At 44.4% G+C, this 19,466-nt stretch overlaps 1 protein-coding gene across 2 annotated transcripts in view; it reads left to right on the plus strand.

Annotated features, from left to right (window-relative positions):
- gas7b (growth arrest-specific 7b) overlaps positions 1 to 19,466 on the plus strand; it is a 77,063-nt gene that overhangs the window by 48,182 nt on the left and 9,415 nt on the right. Inside the window, exons 5-10 of one of the 2 annotated variants that reach the window (XM_061708595.1) lie at positions 2,578 to 2,631; positions 7,193 to 7,282; positions 9,001 to 9,116; positions 9,301 to 9,375; positions 15,260 to 15,338; positions 19,170 to 19,298. In XM_061708595.1, the coding sequence (XP_061564579.1) occupies positions 2,578 to 2,631; positions 7,193 to 7,282; positions 9,001 to 9,116; positions 9,301 to 9,375; positions 15,260 to 15,338; positions 19,170 to 19,298 (543 nt within the window). The remainder of the gene's footprint in view (positions 1 to 2,577; positions 2,632 to 7,192; positions 7,283 to 9,000; positions 9,117 to 9,300; positions 9,376 to 15,259; positions 15,339 to 19,169; positions 19,299 to 19,466) is intronic. The other variant, XM_061708596.1, reaches the window with a different exon arrangement.

Below are 19,466 nucleotides of genomic sequence, written 5' to 3' on the forward strand. Positions count from 1 at the left end.
CTAATGCTATTATATGCTTTCTGACGCGACGTTAATTAGCAACGGCTGATTCCAACAAAGATGTGTCTCTCCGACACACCTGGATTACATTTGGATTAAAACGGTGTATGTCGTCCAAAAGTGCCACGATATGCAGATATGTATGTTTTAGTTGCATTTCCCACTGGAAGATGATGTTCTCTACTTTCCTTCAGGTTTTAATTGGATTTAGTTTAAGACGTTTCATCAGTTGTTTTGTTTGGTTGATGAAGATGAAGGGCTCTCCTGATTGGTCAGATTCTGCCTCAGTTGAAGTAACCATGTCAGTGCTTGAGAAGAACAGCTTTTGGTTATCTGTACATTGTTTTCTTTTTGTTTCCATGATGTTTTGGAAGAAACGTGTTGGTTTGTTTGGTTGTATAATGATATGATATACGAGAACATTTAACATCTGAATCGGATGTTTAATTTGATAATGAGGTCCATCTCCATTGATAAACTTACTCTTGTATCCAGCCCCTGGTGGTCAGTGGATGAACTGCAATGTTTAGTCTTTCTGCTTCCTCGTCTGCATCAAACAGGAAGTTTGAATGTTGATGCTTGACTTGTGCGTTTTCAGCTCTGGAGAACTTTAACTTCAACTTATCGAGACAAATCTTCAAAACAAAAATTGTTTTAATTACTGTGGAGCTGTTGTGGAGGGATGATGGGTGTACACTAGTGTTGTTTTTGTCAGCCTGTTTCAATTTTAGTTTTAGTCTAGTCTCTGGGTCAAGCTATAGTTTTAGTTTTTAGTAGTTTTAGTCACGTTCATTCTCCAATTTAGTCATTTTTAGACATTATGGTCTAGTTTTAGTCAAAGATTGTATTTAGTCAAACCCATTTTACAATTCAAACAAGTTTATCTTATTATTACATTATTGTTACCTTATAGACTCAAGAATACATTCATTCCAGATACAGAAGACTCTAATTTCAGTTTACATATTTACATATTTATTTTTCCGCATTTCTCCCCATCTTTTTCTTTTTGGACGACACATTGGGTTTTCTTATCCACGTCTATGTAGGAAAGTGTATCCAAAGATGGTCTCTCCTCTTTAATTGACGTGAACCTAGAGCTCTGCGTTAACGGCATCAGCCTCTTAACCTGCAGCTGCATCTTCTGGATCTGATTCCCCGTGAGGACGTGACGTCACCAGCAGCAGAACTAGACCAGAGGAAACTACTTAAAACATGGAGATTTAGGATCTTTGTTAGAACATTTCATCTCGTTTTGGTCAATGAAAATGAAGACACATTTTAGCAGAGTTTTTATTTTGTAATCTACATTTTAGTCTCGTTTTTATCCCTCTACGATATTGCATTATATATTTCATTATCGGTATCGTCACATGACACATTTTCGTTGCGTCTCGTTTCGTTGACGACGATATTTAGTCATAATTTTCGTTGACGAAAGCAACTTTAGTGTTGACGTTAGGGCTGGGCGATATATCGAGATTTTAATATATATCGATATATTTTCAAACACGATATGGTACGAGACAATATCGTTTATATCGATTTAAAAAAAATATATATATTTTTTTTTTATATATATTTTTTTTTAATGATTTCGATATAGCTTATTTTGTGACAAATTGACTTGAATGTTTTATTTGAGATTTGCACAAATGTTTTGTTATTTGCACAACTGTCAACCTCAGTGGAAAAGTCTGCCTGTTACTGTCTACATTGTATTAATTGCACAGTGTATTTTAATTTAATTGTTATGCAGGAAAGGGATATTTGTTTTATTTTATTCAAGGAGCATTTTTATTCTATATATGCAGGCAGTTTATTTTTATTTCATTTGTTTTATACATTTTGATATTGTGCAGACCTCTGTTAACAAAGGTACCCGTGTGACATTTGGCACGAGGCTTTGTATTAAAACCCCAATTAAGGCACAGAAAAAATATCGAGATATATATCGAGTATCGCCATTTAGCTAGAAAATATCAAGATATGACTTTTGGTCCATATCGCCCAGCCCTAGTTGACGTCATGTAGGAGAACCTGAGATGAGACCAAAGATGTCTTGAAAGGACCCTCTGATGTCCATCTAAGGACGGAGAAGCTCTCTCTGCGTGGGTTGGACATCCTGCGTCCAGCTGAATTGAATCCATGTGTTTGCTCAGTTACGTCCAGGTGGCGACTGTTTTTGGCCGGGCTCTGAAAAATGATCATTTCTCTCTATCACACTCACTCACTTCCTACTGGTTTATTCCAGCTCAAAGACACACACACACACACACACACACACACACACACACACACACACACACACACACACACACACACACACACACACACACACACACACAATGCTGCACAAAGAGAGAAAAGCAAATCATGCTTTGCTTTGCTCTGCAGAACTATCCTCCCTACGCTGCACAGCAACACACACACACACACTCTCCCACAAACACTGGCAGCAGCAGAGCACGCCGTTCAGACGCCAGCGGCACTCGCGCTCAGAGAACAGGAGTTTGGGTAGTCATGTCCGACTCGGAGGACGGACGTTTTAACGGTGCGTCCTTCTTCTCCCTGCAGAGCCCGGGGTCGACATCACCCACCAGGAAGCAGAGCAAGGAAACCACGGTGACGGTGAGTACGCCGGCCGCCGCCGCCGCAAACTTCTGACCGAGCATGAACTCGTGGTAGATCTGCTCAGCGGCGAGGGATCGCGTCCCGTTTCCTCGACCGTGGAAGCCACACTTTGATTACGACGCAGCTGCTTCACGCTCACTTTTGGTTCCTCTGTTTTTGCCGTCTGTCCTTTTCCAGAGAAGAGTGTCAGACGCTTGTTTTCAGTTGCTAGTGCACAGAAACACAGGGTGACATCATGGTCTCCTGCATCCAGATCGTTCCCTCCCGGGTTATCGCGCCGCTGCATCATGTTTGGCCTCCAGTTTGGTGGATACCAGAGAACCGGGGAGGACACCGGGGATTACGTCTCGGCTTTTGTTGGCTCGGGGTTGTTGATGTTTTTGGTCACGTTGCATTTAAACACACAAGCCTCCGTCGCTTCCTTGGCAACCAGGGCGATGATGTCGGCGAGCAGATGCTTCAGCAGACAGGAGATCTGCAGCAACGGGACAAAGATTGTTACTGATACGCTGAAGTTCAGCTGACTCTCCTTTAACTCTTTTACCACGTTGGTCGTATTTTTAGCCGCCCGACTTCTGTTCCTCTACGATGTAAAGGAGTCGTCTGCTAGTTTGATAGGGATCCAACCAATCAGAGAAACAGAGCATGTGACCTTTGCAGTGAAACCACGTTGATCCGAGATGATCTTTGCCTTTTTTTTTAAGAGATTTTGGATGTTTTGAATAGTATCTTGTTGTCGTTTCTGTGTGAGTCATCAAATAAAGCCCGCCCAGTGGGAGGGGCACCAGACGCATGTCTGCCAGTAGCTGTTTTTCATTATCTGCATTAGGCATGTGTTGAAAAAATCAATTTTCTGATTCAAAATCGAATCTCATGTCAATTTTTTTTTTCATCATTACATTTTCGCCCTGTGAACTTTAATCCCAGTAGTCACATAATTTAATTCACACATGCGCGTGGTGTGAAACTATCAAACAATGACCATGGTGTTGAAGAGCAGCAGTAGCGTTAACAAAGCGCTGGTTTTTAAAACTCCTGAACTGAATTAACTTTTCTTTCGAGAAAATGCTCCAATAGGGGTCACTAAAAGCCGGGGACACTGCTAAAATGATTTGTTTACTGCATGAGCTGTTGCAATTCCTTTCTTTATTTGCACTTTAAATGGATATTGAAAGGCCTATTTGAGTTATTTATTTCTTAGTTATTTCACGATAATAATTATTATTTCATTAGTTATTTTTCAATCATATAATTCAGGTAACAGCTCAAAAAACATTTTTAATAACACTAACCCAAAAAAAAATCGGATCAGATTGAATCCTGATAATCGATTCTGAATCTTAAGAATCTGAATCGAATCGATTCTTGACATTTGAATCGATCCCCAGCCCTAATCTGCAGAGTGAAGAACTTTGTAAATGTCTAAATATCACAGTGTAAATATTGAAGTTTCTAGTTTCTGTTCGTGAACTGAAGCCTCTCGTCTGTTTTACCGTCTCCCAACGTTTACCCCAGATGTCTCTCCAAATGGTTGAGAAAATTGATCACAAAAGAGTGTGCACCTGCACGTGAAGTTATGGGATACACATGCACACACTTGTGTTTCAGACGTCTCTGCAGACACTCGTGCAGCTTTGCATCGCTATGTTGCCACAGAGGCAAAGACTCTCATACAGAAATGAGACAAAATAAGTGAACCCTTGAAAGTGTGTGTGTGTGTGTGTGTGTGTGTGTGTGTGTGTGTGTGTGTGCGTGTGCGTGTGCGCGTGTGCGTGTGTGTTCTTTGCCAGAGGTCACGTCAAAGCCCTGCTCTCCGTCGGCCTCTGGACCTCTGCAGAGATTAAACGGGAAGCTTCTCCCTCAAACAAATTATAAGCTTCAAAAGCCAACGTGAGCCTGAAATAGATCCTCCGATTCCTCTCCCTGCCAGTCCGATCTGAATATTGACTCTGGAAAAGTTATCACCGGCACCGCTCTGCTCCGACAGGAGGACGATGGCGCCACTGGTGTTTCTGGGGGGCGCCTGTCGGTCTTCCCTGCAGGCCGTCGGCCTCCAGAGGTTCCTCACGCTGGTTACGGCAGACGATGCTGCTTTTGTTCACCCCGGATTTAAACTCTGCGTTGTTTTTCACGTGAAAACGACAGACACATTTAGTGAAATCCCAGCGGGACACGGTCGCTCTGTCTGTGCTCTGTCTGGGTTAGAATTAGCCACTATTCCGACCCCTGGAGTCTGGATCCGTTGGGCTGGCGAGACCTGTCCAGTCCGAGCTCAAGGGGTCCCGATTCCCTGGTCTGGTCTGGTTGGAGGAGGTTTACTTGGGAATAAAGCTGAATTGAAGTGAAATGTTGGCTGCTGCACTGCAAACACACATCTCTGAGAATAAGCCTTGTTTCAAGACAATTGGTACTTTTCCTCTAGTACCTACTAGCACCTACTCGGCTCTACTTGACTCAACTCGGCCTGGTTTCTTTTCCATAACAATTCAGCACCGGGAGCAGAAGTAGGAGGTTAGAGCGAAGCTGCTGTGACGTATTTGATTGTGTGATCTAAACGAAGAAGACAACAACACTAAAGATGTAGAACATGGAGGAGATGATGTATGTGCTGCTGGTCTGTGACTTGTGTTCGATATCAAGTTAAAAAATGAGAGTGAGAGAAGCTTCAAGCAGCAAGGCTTTTTAATTTTATTTAGTTTGTCTCGGCACTGCTGAAAAGTCAGCTGGGAGCCGCGAGCAGCTATGAAGTGACAGCTCCTGGTGGATCTGGTTGTTCCTTATCGCCCGTCTAGATCCCTTTTTAATTCTCTCCTCAGCACCAGGTTTATGAACATCTGCACCTCAGAGTTGGATCATGAAACAGACTTTTGCGCTGCCATTGCTGGTTGAATAAAATGAACAAAAAGCCGTCAGAGTCGCTCTTTCGCTGATGTCACATCCTGACTAAGACGTCTGACTCCAACCCCCCGACCAATCGGTGCCTGTATTGTGATGACGTCAGATACAGCCGACTCAGCCGCTTAGAACCTCGGCAGAGTAGTTACAGAAAAGTATCTACTCTACTGGAAAAGTGCCAAATGAGACTATTTTAAAACTATTTTGCTACTTTTCTTAAATTTTCCTACCCTATTGGCATACATATGTTTGCTTAAAGGAGCTTGAGGCTCCTTTTAAGAAATGAGACTCTCTAGCGCCACCATTCGCCACGACGGTCGTTGGGGGTACTGCAGCCAACAGTGAAGCCGGCACGGGAGAACGGGGAGAACGTGCATGCAGCGTCATGTGACGTCACATCCGCAGCCCAGCGCGGGAAATTCGGGACCGAATTGCAGCACATTTTGCAGCACACAGCCTGTTCAAGGCAAAGGAGAGATACACTAGAGGGCTCATTCTTTTGGGTTTGGAACGCTTCATCTGACATTATTACTAGAAAAATTAAAATGTATACGAATTCTTTTCATAAATCCTGCCTCATGCTCCTTTAAATGATGGTAGTTTAGACAAATAGATAGATAGATAGATAGATAGATAGATAGATAGATAGATAGATAGATACTTAGATAGATACTTAGATACTTTATTAATCCCGAGGGAAATTCAAGATTTGACCAATATGTGGAACATTGGGGTTATTTCTAGAAGGGTGGTTCGGCAGGCTTCTGCACGTGCGTCACATGCACAGAAAGCAGTAAATGCATCAGCGAAGAAACCCAGAACTCTTATTTATTTTTTCCCACGCTGCATCTGGTGTGAGCAGGACGTTTGGGCAGGACGGAGATGCTGCTGGAGGCTCCTCCGGATCGGGGCTCCGCTCGCGCCCTCGCCTCGCCTTTCCACGTCGTCAGCTCACAACTCATTTCACCCCCCCCCCGTTTACACATCTGCTGCTACCTCCAGAGGTGGAACGGCGGTGGAACAAAACGCTTCAGCGCTCAGCCTCCGTGCTCCGTCACGCCCCATCAGGGTGGAGTCCAGGTGGCACGCAGGTGGAGGAGAAGCGGCCGTGTGAACGGAGAAGTAGGACTTGTTTCTGTGATTCCCCCCACAGCTGTGCCTCTTATCTGGCGGAGAGCTGCTCGTCCCCGTCGCTACCAGCGTGGAGGTTCAGCCAGAGGCCATGGAAGCACTTACCGACACGTTCTGCATCGCACGCCGTCCTCTGGAGCGCGATCCCTGAGTGGTTCCCAGCAGGGAGGCTTTCAGCTTCTGCCGACAATTAGCTGCACCCGGATAATTAAAGTTAATATTTACTCGAAGCCTCGAACGTAGACGAGAGACGAAACGTAGACAAAACTCTGTCCACAAGGAAAGAAAAATGAGCGGCGTGTCGGCTGGATTTGGAAATGTTTTCTTTGTTTGGTGTACAACTGCAGAGATGAGACTGTTGCCAGAGCAACCGTGTTCAGACTGCGATGTGGGATATCAGCAGGGACCTGTGTGCGTCTGCGTGAGTCGACAGGCATGAATAGAGCTTTATGAAGGTGGCATCAAACATCCCATGACCCGCTCCATCAAACGGCTCTCCGTTTCAGTGTTTTTTTTTGTTTCTGTGCTGCAGATTAACTGCGTGACGTTCCCCTCGCCGGCCTGCATGCCCGAGCAGCAGCTGCTGAAACCAGACGAATGGAGCTACTGTGACTACTTCTGGGTAAGTTTACTCCGCCGGGCTGCAGAGGTGGGTTCCCGGGTCAGGGCTGGAACCTCTGAACTCTGGGAACCGTGACATGATCCACCTCCTCGGTGCTGCAAAACCGACTTCAGAACAATAACATCTGCTCTAAAGTGCAGTCCCGCGTTTCATATCATCGGCCTCTAATAAGAAACAAGTTTTCCACCAGGAAGTACGACAGACTGCAGTTCGTCTGCTGACCACTAGGGGCGGCACCCAAGAGGAAGTTGATCTCCATTCACCTCCGGGTTAAAAAAGTCTGACTTTGCAGCAGAAATAAACATATTTACAGCAAACAAATAAACTTTTGGTCTCCTTAACTAAATTAAACATTTTTGATGAAAGTACGGGCCGAAGATTTATGTTCCAAATCAGGTACAATCCTACCAAGGCCGGTAGGGTTTGTAGGCGGCGGATTCAGTAGTGTTGTTTTTGTTAGCCTGTTTCAATTTTAGTTTTAGTCTAGTCTTTAGTCTAGTCTAGTTTCAGTCGACTAAAAGTCTGATTTTAGTCAGAATTGTCCAGGACCATTTTAGTCTAGTTTTAGTCAAAGATTGTATTTAGCCAAACCCATTTTACAATTCAAACAAGGTTATCTTATTATTATATTATTGTTACCTTATAGATTCAAGAACACATTCATTCCAGATACAGAAGACTCTAATTTGAGTTTACAACATATTTATTTTTCCACATTTCTCCCCATCTTTTTCTTTTTCGAGACATATTCGGTTTTCTTTTCCACGTTCTAGGAAAGTGGATCCAAAGATGGATCTTCTTCTTCTCCCAGCCCCAGAGCAGATCCCGGCCATCGGCCCCTTTCTCTACGTAACTTTGTATTTAATTGACGTGAACCTAGAGCTCTGCGTTAACGGCATCAGCCTCTAAACCTGCAGCTACATCTTCTGGATCTCATTTCCCGCGGGCCGTGACTGGGATGGAGGACGTGATGTCACCCAGCAGCAGAACTAAACCAGAGGAAACTACTGAAAACATGAAGATTAAGGATCTTTGTTAGAACATTTCGTCTCGTCTCGTCTCGCCTCTCGAACGAAAATTAAGACACATTTTAGCAAGGTTCGTTGACGACGATATTTAGTCCTAATTTTCATTGACAAAAGCAACTTTAGGGTCCAGCAGAGCTCCGCGCCTGTTCGTTACCACTTTAGTTCTGACTAACAGCTGCGTAGAAAGACTGAAAAGAGTCTGAAAAGCGGTCTTCAGAAGACCCACGAGTGATGTCGTTCAGTTCTTCTTATACGGCCTTTGATTTTCACTAAAGAGAAACTAAAGTCTCCCCGGCTCCGAAGTCCATGGGAACCAGATCAAATCAAAACCACCAGGTCCTCCTCGTCTGTCAACGCGGCCCCATATTTATGTCATCTCGACTCCACGGCAACGTGACGATCAGGTCTGGCTTTGATGAGATCCAGCTCTCAGCGCAGCAGGGATAACAAAGCGCATGTACCCGGCCTGACCGCGGCGTGCGCCAGCTGGCAGACTCCGGGTCCAGCACGAGTCGCTGGCTTCACATGCCTACGCGGAGCAGCTGACTGCCTCGTGCTGCCGGCCGGGTCGGGCCTCCGGGCCCGCGGGCCGTCATGCTGCCAGAGCGTCAGGATGGGGGAGCATTGGTACAAAACTAGAGGAGCATTATATCATAGTTGGGTTTTCTTTCTCATGTGTTCGTCTTGCAGGCTGACAGAAAGGATCCCCAGGGCAACGGCTACGTCACCGGGTTCGAGGTCCTGCTGCAGAAACAGCTGAGGAGCAAGCAGATGCAGAAAGAGATGGCCGAGTTCGTACGAGAAAGGTACAACGTGTCGTCTTTTATCCTTCTCATGCTTTCTAAGGTTACGATGAAAACCATACGGCTGCTGTAAAACTGTACATCCCCTTTTTTTGGGGCTGTTCATTCACATCATCACGTTGCTCAACAGAGGAAATGTGAGTTTCATCACAGCTGTTTGCTAATCAGACCTTTACTTCCCTCTCAGGATAAAGATAGAAGAAGAGTACGCCAAGAACCTCTCCAAGCTCTCGCAGATCCCTCTAGCGGGCCAGGAAGAGGGGTGAGTGACCATCCCTCCATCCATCCATCCCTCCATCAGTCCGTCCATCCAGACCAGTTGAAGTCCGCTTGGACGGTTTAAGAGTCGTTTTCTACTATTTATTTTCTAATTTCGTCCTGATCTTCACGCCCACTTAACCTAGATAACTTAATTTATCTAGCACAGGGGTCGGCAACCCAAAATGTTGAAAGAGCCATATTGGACCAAAAACACAAAAGACAAATATGTCTGGAGCCGCAAAAAATGAAAAGTCTTGTATCAGCCTTAGAATGAAGGCAACACATGCTGCATGTTTCTATATTAGTTATAACTGGGAGAAAATTTGTTTTTTCATTATGCACTTTGAGAAAAAAGTCTAAATTTCGAGAAAAAAGTCTAAATTTCGAGAAAAAAGTCTAAATTTCGAGAAAAAAGTCTAAATGTCAAGATTAACGTTGAAGTACAATCTTGAGAAAAAAGTCGAAATGTCGAGAAAAAAGTCGAAATGTCGAGATTAAAAAAGGAAAAAAGAAAAAAAGGAAAAAAGAAGAAGAAAAAAAAGGAAAAAAAGAAAAAAAAAGGAAAAGAAGAGAATAAAAAAGAGAAAAAAGGAAAAAAGAGAAAAAGGGAAAAAAGGAGAAAAAAAAGAGAAGAAAAAAAGGAAAAAAAAAAAAGGTCAAATATTTTTGAAAACGCTCCAGGAGCCACTAGGGCGGCGCTAAAGAGCCGCACGCGGCTCTAGAGCCGCGGGTTGCCGACCCCTGATCTAGCTGTGTGTGTGTGTGTGTGTGTGTGTGTGTGTGTGTGTGTGTGTGTCACCTGTAGTGGTTTCTGTTGGGCGGTAGATGCTGCTCAGACACACAGATTCAGGGATCTTGTCTGCAGGGTTCTGCTCGTTCTGATCAGCTGACCGGCTGCTGATCAGAATCAGCTGGAACCAGCTGATCCTGGCTTTGTTTTTGTTTGTTTATTTTAGCTGTGAGTAAATGCATCAGTTTAAAGTTTAGAGCACTGAGAACTGAAAACTAGTAAATGTTTTATTTCCACATCAGTAAGCGCGTCATAATGAAGTCACCGGGAAGCGTTTCCTGGAGATTTTCCACTGCGAGTAAACAAAGTAATGTTTTTGGTTGTTTTAAAAAAAAAAAAAAGGAAGTTATCGCTTATAACTTTTAAATTTAGATTTTAAAAAGAAAGTAATTTGCACCTTTAAGTCCAAAAAAACAGCTGGATTAGCAACAATAAAAACATTTGAGACAAAAATAGTTCAAACTAGAAGTCAAGCGTCCCGCCCTGCTCAGCATGCTCAGTGGGAAGAAACTACCAGACAGGAAGAAGTTAGGATTAGAGCCGGCAGAGCAGCCTCCGTCATCCTGTCGTCGATTAGGTTGATCAATGCAATCTATCACAGTTTCAACAAGACAATCAGAGTCGGACATTAGTGTTGAGAAAATCTGAAAACTGCAGTCGACGCATCGGGACTCTTGATGAAAGACCCATCCTCTTCCTGTTCAGGGTCATGGAGGTCAGGTGGAGTCCGTCCCAGCATGACCAGGCGACGATGCAGATGTGTTTCGGCCGATATGTTGATCCACGTTTTGCTCCTATCGTAGCGAGCCGGAGCGTTTTGTCTCCAGGACATAGACGTTCCTCTCACTCTTCCAGACACACGGAGGTCATCCATGAAGACCAGAGAGGCCACTTTGACCTCCGGGCTGCTCGCAGACATTAACTAACTAGATCAGGTTCTGATGATGATTATTAACAAAACAAAACAAGGGGAAACCTCTGATTTTTAAACCTAAACCAACTCGGAAGTACAGAGATGTGCACTTCCTTAAACTACCACTAGAGGGAGGCTCCAAAAGTGAGTCGGTCTCCATCAACCTCGTCTTACAAGGTTTACAGAAGAAACATATTCACTGTTCAAAAAGACCGGTCCTGGTTTCCATAGCTAGATTTCTCAACCGTGACTCTTTTATTCAACTCGTCAGTTCAATTTCCAACTACTGTCCAGTAGGGATGGGCGGTATGGACTAAAAAAAGTATCACGATAATTTCTGGCATTTATCCCGATAACTATAAAAATGACGATTAAAAAAATACCAATTCATCTCCCCCTTTTCAACTATAAATCTATCTCGCTCTCAGATCCGCCATGTTTGTTACACAAAAACGTCATCAACGGGAATTTATCCTTTCTTTCTTTCTTTCTTTCTTTCTTTCTTTCTTTCTTTCTTTCTTTCTTTCTTTCTTTCTTTCTTTCTTTCTTTCTTTCTTTCTTTCTTTCTTTCTTTCTTTCTTTCTTTCTTTCTTTCTTTCTTTCTTTCTTTCTTTCTTTCTTTCTTTCTTTCTTTCTTTCTTCCTTCCTTCCTTCTTTTTTCCCTTCCTTCCTTTTTTCCTCCTGCTCTCTCCTTCCTTCTTCCCTTCCTCTTTTCTCCCTCCTTTCCTTCCTTCCTTCCTTCCTTCCTTCCTTCCTTCCTTCCTTCCTTCCTTCCTTCCTTCCTTCCTTCCTTCCTTCCTTCTTTCTTTCCTCCTGCTCTCTCCTTCCTTCTTCCCGTCCTCTTTTCTCCCTTCCTTCCTTCCTTCTTTCCTTGTTTTCTTCCTTGTTTTCTTCCTTCCTTCCTTCCTTCTTTCCTTGTTTTCTTCCTTGTTTTCTTCCTTCCTTCCTTCCTTCCTTCCTTCCTTCCTTCCTTCCTTCCTTCCTTCCTTCCTTCCTTCCTTCCTTCCTTCCTTCCTTCCTTCCTTCCAAACATCAGCTTTACACAAAAACATCAACAGGAATTTATCGTTTTTACCGCGAGATGACAAATTCTTATCGTGAGGAATTTTTTTGACGGTTTATTGTGAACGGTAAAATATCGCCCATTCCTACTGTCCAGGTTTGGTTGTTCCACCCTTTCCCCCCCTTTTTTGGACTAACTGGCGGCGTCAGCTCCTGTGAAGATGGCGAGGAGCAGAACACTCACATACGGGGCTTTTAAAGCCGCTCCTCAAAAACCTGCAGGCCGCTGACTGACGGCGCTGCACGTTAGTCCTTCAGGATGAGTTCAACAGAATCTGTATTTTATTGCTCCTGGATTAAATGAATGTGCATTTTAGAAATGCCACGATCTTTGCCTCCATCTGTGAGCGTCTTGCCTTAATGTTAATTCGCACTAATGTTACATTTGTCAGGCAATTATCCGGACAGTGGAGGCGTCCCGCTGCGGTCGTGGTCCCGCGGTCCGCCTCGGAGAAGCTTTGAACACCTCTGAATCTCCGGCTGCTTTGATCTGCTGGGTCTGGCAGCGAAAGCCCGCTTTTAAGAGTCGGAGTTGTCAGGAGTCGGAGTTGGAGGGCTCGGGGTCGGGGCGAGAGGGAGCGAGAGAGTTCGCAGCCTCTCCTGTCTGACGGAGGAGGGGAGCTCAAGCAGAGGGCATCTCTTTGTCTGATCCACCAAAGGCAGAAGAGAAAGCAACAGGAAGCTGAGCGGGACACGACCTGTCCAGGACCAAACGCCACTCAGGCTCCCCGGGGCGCTGTTATCTAACACTTCTTATTAAGGGATTCCCAAAAGAAACAGAGATGCTGCGTAGCAACGAGACCAAGGGCTTGCAAATTCTTCTTTTCTGAGAACCTCCTGAAGAAATGTGCAGCAACAAACCCCGGTGTGACGGGTGACTTCTCCGAGCAAGGCATCAGGCGAAGAACAGAGGAGGGGGACGGTTTAATGAGTGTGTAAAGGTTTAGCGAGGTTCATCCTCCCCGGCGGTGTTTACGGCGCACGGATAACTCCTCCTCGCGTCAACGCGGTGACAGAAAGTGGGCTGCAGTCGTCCCGTGGAGGATCCAGATCATACCAGTCGGCTCGGCCTGCTCACACCCACAAAAGTGCAGCACAGTACTTTCATTATGCTCTCCATCAGTCCAGCTCTGTTGTCAGACAGGACAATCGCTGTTTTGTTGCTCGGTTTTCAGCCATCTGACCAGCCGGCCCAGACCCAGCCGTCTATTTATTCCTGAATTTACCATTTGTTTTGTCGAGATGTAGCCGGGTGGTATCCTGCAGCGTTTTACTTTTTTTTTTTTTCTCGTCGTTGTTGTTTTATTGCACTTAACTCTACTCTGTATCACGTACAGTATGGGAGGGAGTCCATGGCGGGGAATAGATGCTCCCCGAAGTCCTGTATTTTGGTGGCAGGTGGTCGTCGGTGGGGAATGTAAAGCTGCAGGAGCGTGACAAGTGTCATGTTTGGAGTTCAAGTAACTGGTCAAGATGTGCAGGTTTTGCAGTTTGCAATCATAAAAAGTGTTTTATTGCACCTCATGTGCTTTAAAATGTGCATGTAGCACCTGCAGGAGTGTTCATTTTGTCCGTGTTTCCATTAATGCCCTCTTCACATCCTTGTAGTGTTTATAAAAGGTCTATTAGTAAAGACTATACGAATATGTTTCATCACAGCTTCTGTTGCGTTTGGACGTTTGGACTTCTCCCTGTAAGATCGGCTGGATAATCTACGTTTTTGTCTTGGCACTCTGAACCGGCAACGTTGATTCTGTCCTTTTTGTTGGCAGATAAATGTTATATAGTCGAAATATGTTTGATTGCATCCCTTTGCTCTCAGCATTGATGGAATCCAGCGGACTATCTTCAGTAGGTGAAAGAGCCAGTTGAATCAGAGTGTTGCCATCTGCAAAACAAACATTTTTCTGAAGATCTTCTTACCTCGAGGAAGCTGCAGTGGTCCAAGAATTGAACCCTGAGGAACTCCACATGCCAAGGGCATAAACTCAGATTTAATAATAATAATTATGTTACTTTCATTTCTTATTTACATAGATGCTTTTATAATGTGCTTTTCCAAACATGTAATGAAAATGTTCACATAGGGAAGGTTCTCCATAAAGGTGAGAGAGAAAGAGGTCACAGACGGTTGCTGCTGATTTCTTTGGGCAGATTCTCATAAATTCTGGCGTTTAACTTCTGGAGGAATAAACTGAAGAGTGGGGATGATGTTTGATCCTCTGGTTGATTGATCAGCAATCTTTACTTTGTCTTGATACAACAAAGGAAATCATGTATTTAATTTTTCATTTGTGTCTCCGCTGAAACGCAACCGTAAGTTTTATCTGGTTACAGGAAGCATTAAAAAAACCACAGCAGGTTTCTCTTTGAAGGAAAAACTGTCTGAGTCTGAGTCTCATCAGCTTTCATATTTAATCAGTTGCAAAGAAAAGACTGGTCTCGTCCGTCCTCGTGTTTCTGTGCACGGGAGGACGTGATGGCCGTGAGGTCCAAGTTCGGGACGGGTTCAAGTCCACAATCCAGGTCCTTTTTTAACAGGTTTGCAAACCGGCAGCTGTGAGATAATCGGAGCGGTTTTAAGTGGACCCGAAGGTTCGAGAGCCGCCGCAGGTGCAGACTTTACCCGGACGGCGTTGGGAATGTTTTGGATGTCAGTGTGAGGGAATTCCACACATGTCTTCCATTCAGAGCGAGGCTTTGAAGTGACCCGCTTACCCATGAAGACCGGCGGTCCTGGACCCCGGAGCCTCGCGCCTCTAACCATCGGCCTTCTGGGGGATTGTTTTACACTAAACCTGAAGTTTAGTCCTGAAACGCTGTTATTGCTGCGTCTCAGGTCCCATACATCCTCATCAAGAACCGGCTCTAGACCCCGACTCTTGATTTACTGGCTGCTTGTTGCACATGAACTTTTAAACCAGCTGCTCATGAGTCCCATCTGTGCGCTGATGACTGCATGTGTCCTCCCCTCTCCATCGATGCCTTCACACTGAAGCCTGTGTGCGTGTGTGCGTGTGTGCGTGCGTGTGTGCATGTGTGCGTGTGTGGTCCTGCTTCGGTGGGGGAGATATTAAAGACATACATTTTCCTTCTCCTTTGATTTTTATCTGTTGTCAGGACGCTGGGGGAGGCCTGGGCGCAGCTGAAGAAGAGTCTGGCGGACGAAGCCGAGGTTCATCTGAAGTTCTCGTCAAAGGTAAATTTAACTCTGACACCGTGTCCTAACTGCATGCGAGCGAGCGTCAGCGACAAAATCAATTCCATTGCTTTATTTTCTATTGGACTGTCCTAACTGGCTGCAGCGACGCAGCGCGGCGCGCCGTTTTGAGCTGAACATTTGTCGGACGCCCTGCTTCTATTTTCTTCCTGTCCCTTGCGTTTAAAGCCGGTTGAAAGCGCTGTAGAAAACAATCATGGATGAGGAACGGCTGATCCAGTTAGTTGAAATGAGAAGTTATCTCTATGATACCTCCTCATTTCACTACAAAAACCTGAATAAAGTGGCAGCTGGCTGCCAGGGAGCTAGAAGCTTCAGTTTTATTTACAAACATGCATCCATGCGATGTGAAAAAGGCATTGTTTGTGACATATGTTTGCACGCACGTTATTCTTAGTTGCTGTTGTGTGGCTGAAGGTAGACATGAGACGAAATGCATGCAGTTAGGACATGGTGTTTCTCTTTAACTGTCGTCCAGTCTGATGTTGTCGAGTGCACAGCTGATAGGTACGTGACATAGCAGAACTGCATATTAACGCTTTCAGTGTGGACAGAGAGCGTCCGATGTCACGCAGTGCGACGCGATAGTCGGACGCTCGCATGCAGTTAGGACACGGTGTTAGGAGCAGAAACTTGCCTCGCGAACACCAGAAACGGCTGCGTCTGACTTGCTTGCTTGAAAATTGAACATCACTTGACATTTACAGATGTTATTGGGTAAAAGACGTTTCAGATCTATTTCCTTAAAAATAGAAAGGGGGCCTGAAACGCCGCCCTGGGGGCTCCCGTCTCTCATAAGAGCCAATCCCCGAGAATACTTCCTGAACATCTCCAGACCAAGAAAATGGTCCAAAAAAGTCAAGATACCCTTAATGTGCAGTCAGTATTTATTTCTTTTATTAATAAAACAAACATATGAGATGTGGAAAGTGGATAGGAATGTTTTTATTTGTTAACATAAATCCCGGCAAGCAAACTGTGTCTCTGACAGCTCGATAATAAATATTGATGCCAGCACATTCTGAGTCCTGCATAAAAATAACACTTGTAAAGATCCTCTGGTCACGTGCAGCGAGCAGGATAAACACCTGCAAAATAAGATAAAATAAAACAAAATAAAGTCCCAAACAAATATGAACAAAAGAAACAAATATTGGTCCCGAGTTTCTTTTCATGTTGACTGAGTTGTGGATGACGTGGGGTTTGCTGAAAGGGGGGTTTAAAAGAAAAGAAGAAGTAGCAGCTGGGACGATGGAGGAACGACGCCGGTGATGTTATGCTCCAGATGTGCACAGATGTGCCGATCTCGGAGGTGAAAGGAAGGATTTGAGCAGAAAGCGGCTCTGAATGAGGAGTTTGGTGTTTGTGCAGGAAGGAGCTGCTCTCTCATTCATCAGCGCCAGCTGGGAGAGACGCCACGGCGCTCATTAGGCTCATATAACCCGGCGACGCGCTCGCTGCTCACATTCAATACTAATATGGCGTTTGTCGGAGCTGGAAGTTACGGTGTTTACTTGAAGCTTACATTTTACACCCACTAATCAGGAAAAGGAAGCAAATTAATTTGGATGATGTTGAAGTCTGGATGTTGACTCCGCCGGCTCGAGCCATCTCTCATCCTGATCGGCTCTTGTGAGAGGACGATGACATAACGTAGGAAAGCAGCTGAGGGGGACGATTAAGACTTTCTTAATCACATATACAGATGGGTGTGATTGATTTGTTTGTTCACCCAGACGTATGATGATTAACTCATTAGTGTTTCCGCTGGGCCAGATCGCTGCATCCGAACCTGGATTTACAACATCCGGGTCGCCCGTCTGCCTGCAGGGAGCCTGAAGCTTAGAGAGGTTTTCCTTTCGCGCTGATGGCGAGATGACGCTTGTTTTGGAAAAGTAGAAAGTCTCTGACAAAGACGGGAAAGAAAACAAAAGATATGAGAAAAAAGAAATAGTGTGGAAATACTCGGTGCCCCTGACAGCTTCTGCAGGATTTAAGCCAGGTGCTGCTAATCATCAGTCCTCGGTGCAGCAGGTGTGCAGATGTTTTTAGCAGTTTGGAGCGTTCGCATGTGTGTAAAACACAATGCCACTGGGGAACGACTCAAGACATGCTCATTGAGAAACTATTTTTATACAACTGTTTCAAGATTAATTTGGAGTTCAGTGTAGAGTCTTTGAAAATAGTTGAACGTTAAAGGACATGAAAACACAATTAGCATCTGAACTAGTGATGCACAATATTATCGGTAGCATATTGGTAAGGCCCCGATAACGGGCCAAAAAAGGTCGTATCGGTATCAAACCGATGTCAAAACAAACCCGATAATTTTCACTAATAAAATAATGTGTTCGCCTCATCCAATGCCTTGGTAACATCGGCAGAGGCTCCTCAGCACTGTAGTCTTCTCCCCACCAGGTGGCAGCAGTGTGCTCAATATGCTATGAAAGCAGGAAATGGATGCACTCACATGAGAGGAAGGAAAACTAACACAAGGAGAGCAAAAGCAAGAAAAATGTTTTAAAATTTAAAAGTTTGTAATGACTGATCGCGTGAAGTAGCACGGGGAGGGAATAAACTGTTGTCATTTAATATCACAAATCTTCTCTTTATATGTATTTATATATATTTCAGCAATATTTATAGTGAATCTGGATACCTCTAAGTGTCAGCTTTCATTAGAGGCCAAAATGATGACTGTATGTTGAAAGGTTCAAGAGTTATGCCCATGGGACAGAATCTAATGTCTAATAATAATAATAATAATAGTTTTTGTAAGACATAATCTTACAAAAACATGTGTAAAATACTAATTTTTTGTGGTATTGTTATCAAATCTGAAATTGCACTAGATAAGGCTTCATGCTGTGGTCTCAGTGTGTTTTCCAGCTAATAAGTCACAGATTCACTGCAGACATCTGATTACAAAACACATTTCTGGCTGAAATAAAAACCTTCTATTTCAGTGTGTTCAAACTGAGATTACTCAATTCTAGTAGCAGTTACAGTAATTCTGACAGTTGGGGGAAAGACCTCAGAGTGTTGCCTTTCAAAAGAGACCAAAACCATCCATGTACTTCAAACGGTTCAAGAACAGCTTTCAATTTACTTTGGGTATGCCTTGGTTAGGCGTTTTGGGCGACTTTTACAGGAGTGGGATCAGGTTAAAATGTATGATACTGGACCTTAGTTGGGTCGGTGGGACAGTGGCGGAAGATTTCCCGTATTTTTAAATCCTAAACTTGACAAGTATGTAGGTATGTTTGGGATTGCCTGCAGGTTTTTTCTTAATTTTTATTGAATAAGTAATAGGATGATTTTTATTTTTGTTCGCTTTCACTTCATTTGCTTGTCATTCAAAAACAAAATAAAAAGAGGAGATGGTAACGTCCGGGAACATCCCAAACACGGTTTGACATGAAAAACATGTGACTCAGCGGGACATTTACTTTGGCGGGGTACTGTGACATCACAGACCCTGATCAGAGTACAATTATCTGGCCTCTCCATCCGTCTGGACCTCTGAAGTTTGTTGCACATAGTTTTAAAACCAACTTCAAAACCCAGAGAGAGAGAGAGAGGGGGCGGAGTCAAGCTGAGTTTCTGGCCCCGCCCCCTGAAACCAGCTGTTATGAATGAAGCTGAAAAGCTGTTGTGTGACGTCTCTGAGTCTTGGAGCTAATTGTTTAATGAATCCCTCGGAAATCTAAGTCGTTGCGTACTTTAACAAAGTTTAAAGCATCTCCGCAAGCGCTTTTATTTGGCTCAGCTGGTCCTGATCTCCGGGTTTTCTTTCCTTTCTTCTGGCAGCTCCAGAGCGAGGTGGAGAAACCTCTGCTGACATTCAGGGAGAACTTCAAGAAGGACATGAAGAGGCTGGACCATCACATCGCCGACCTGCGGAAGCAGCTCGTCGGCCGCTACGCCTCTGTGGAGAAGGTAAAACCAGCCTCCGACTCTTCAACGTCGGGTTTCAGGAATCGTCTCTGCTGATTAGATTTCCACGTCTGCGCCCCGAGCAGAAGGACTTTAAAAACAACTGACTGCAGCCTGAATCCATCTACGAATCTGTCTCACATCATCTGCGTGTGGGTGGGGTGGGGGGCT

Source organism: Cololabis saira, chromosome 19 (assembly GCF_033807715.1).
Source record: "Cololabis saira isolate AMF1-May2022 chromosome 19, fColSai1.1, whole genome shotgun sequence".
Classification (NCBI taxonomy): Eukaryota; Metazoa; Chordata; class Actinopteri; order Beloniformes; family Belonidae; genus Cololabis; species Cololabis saira.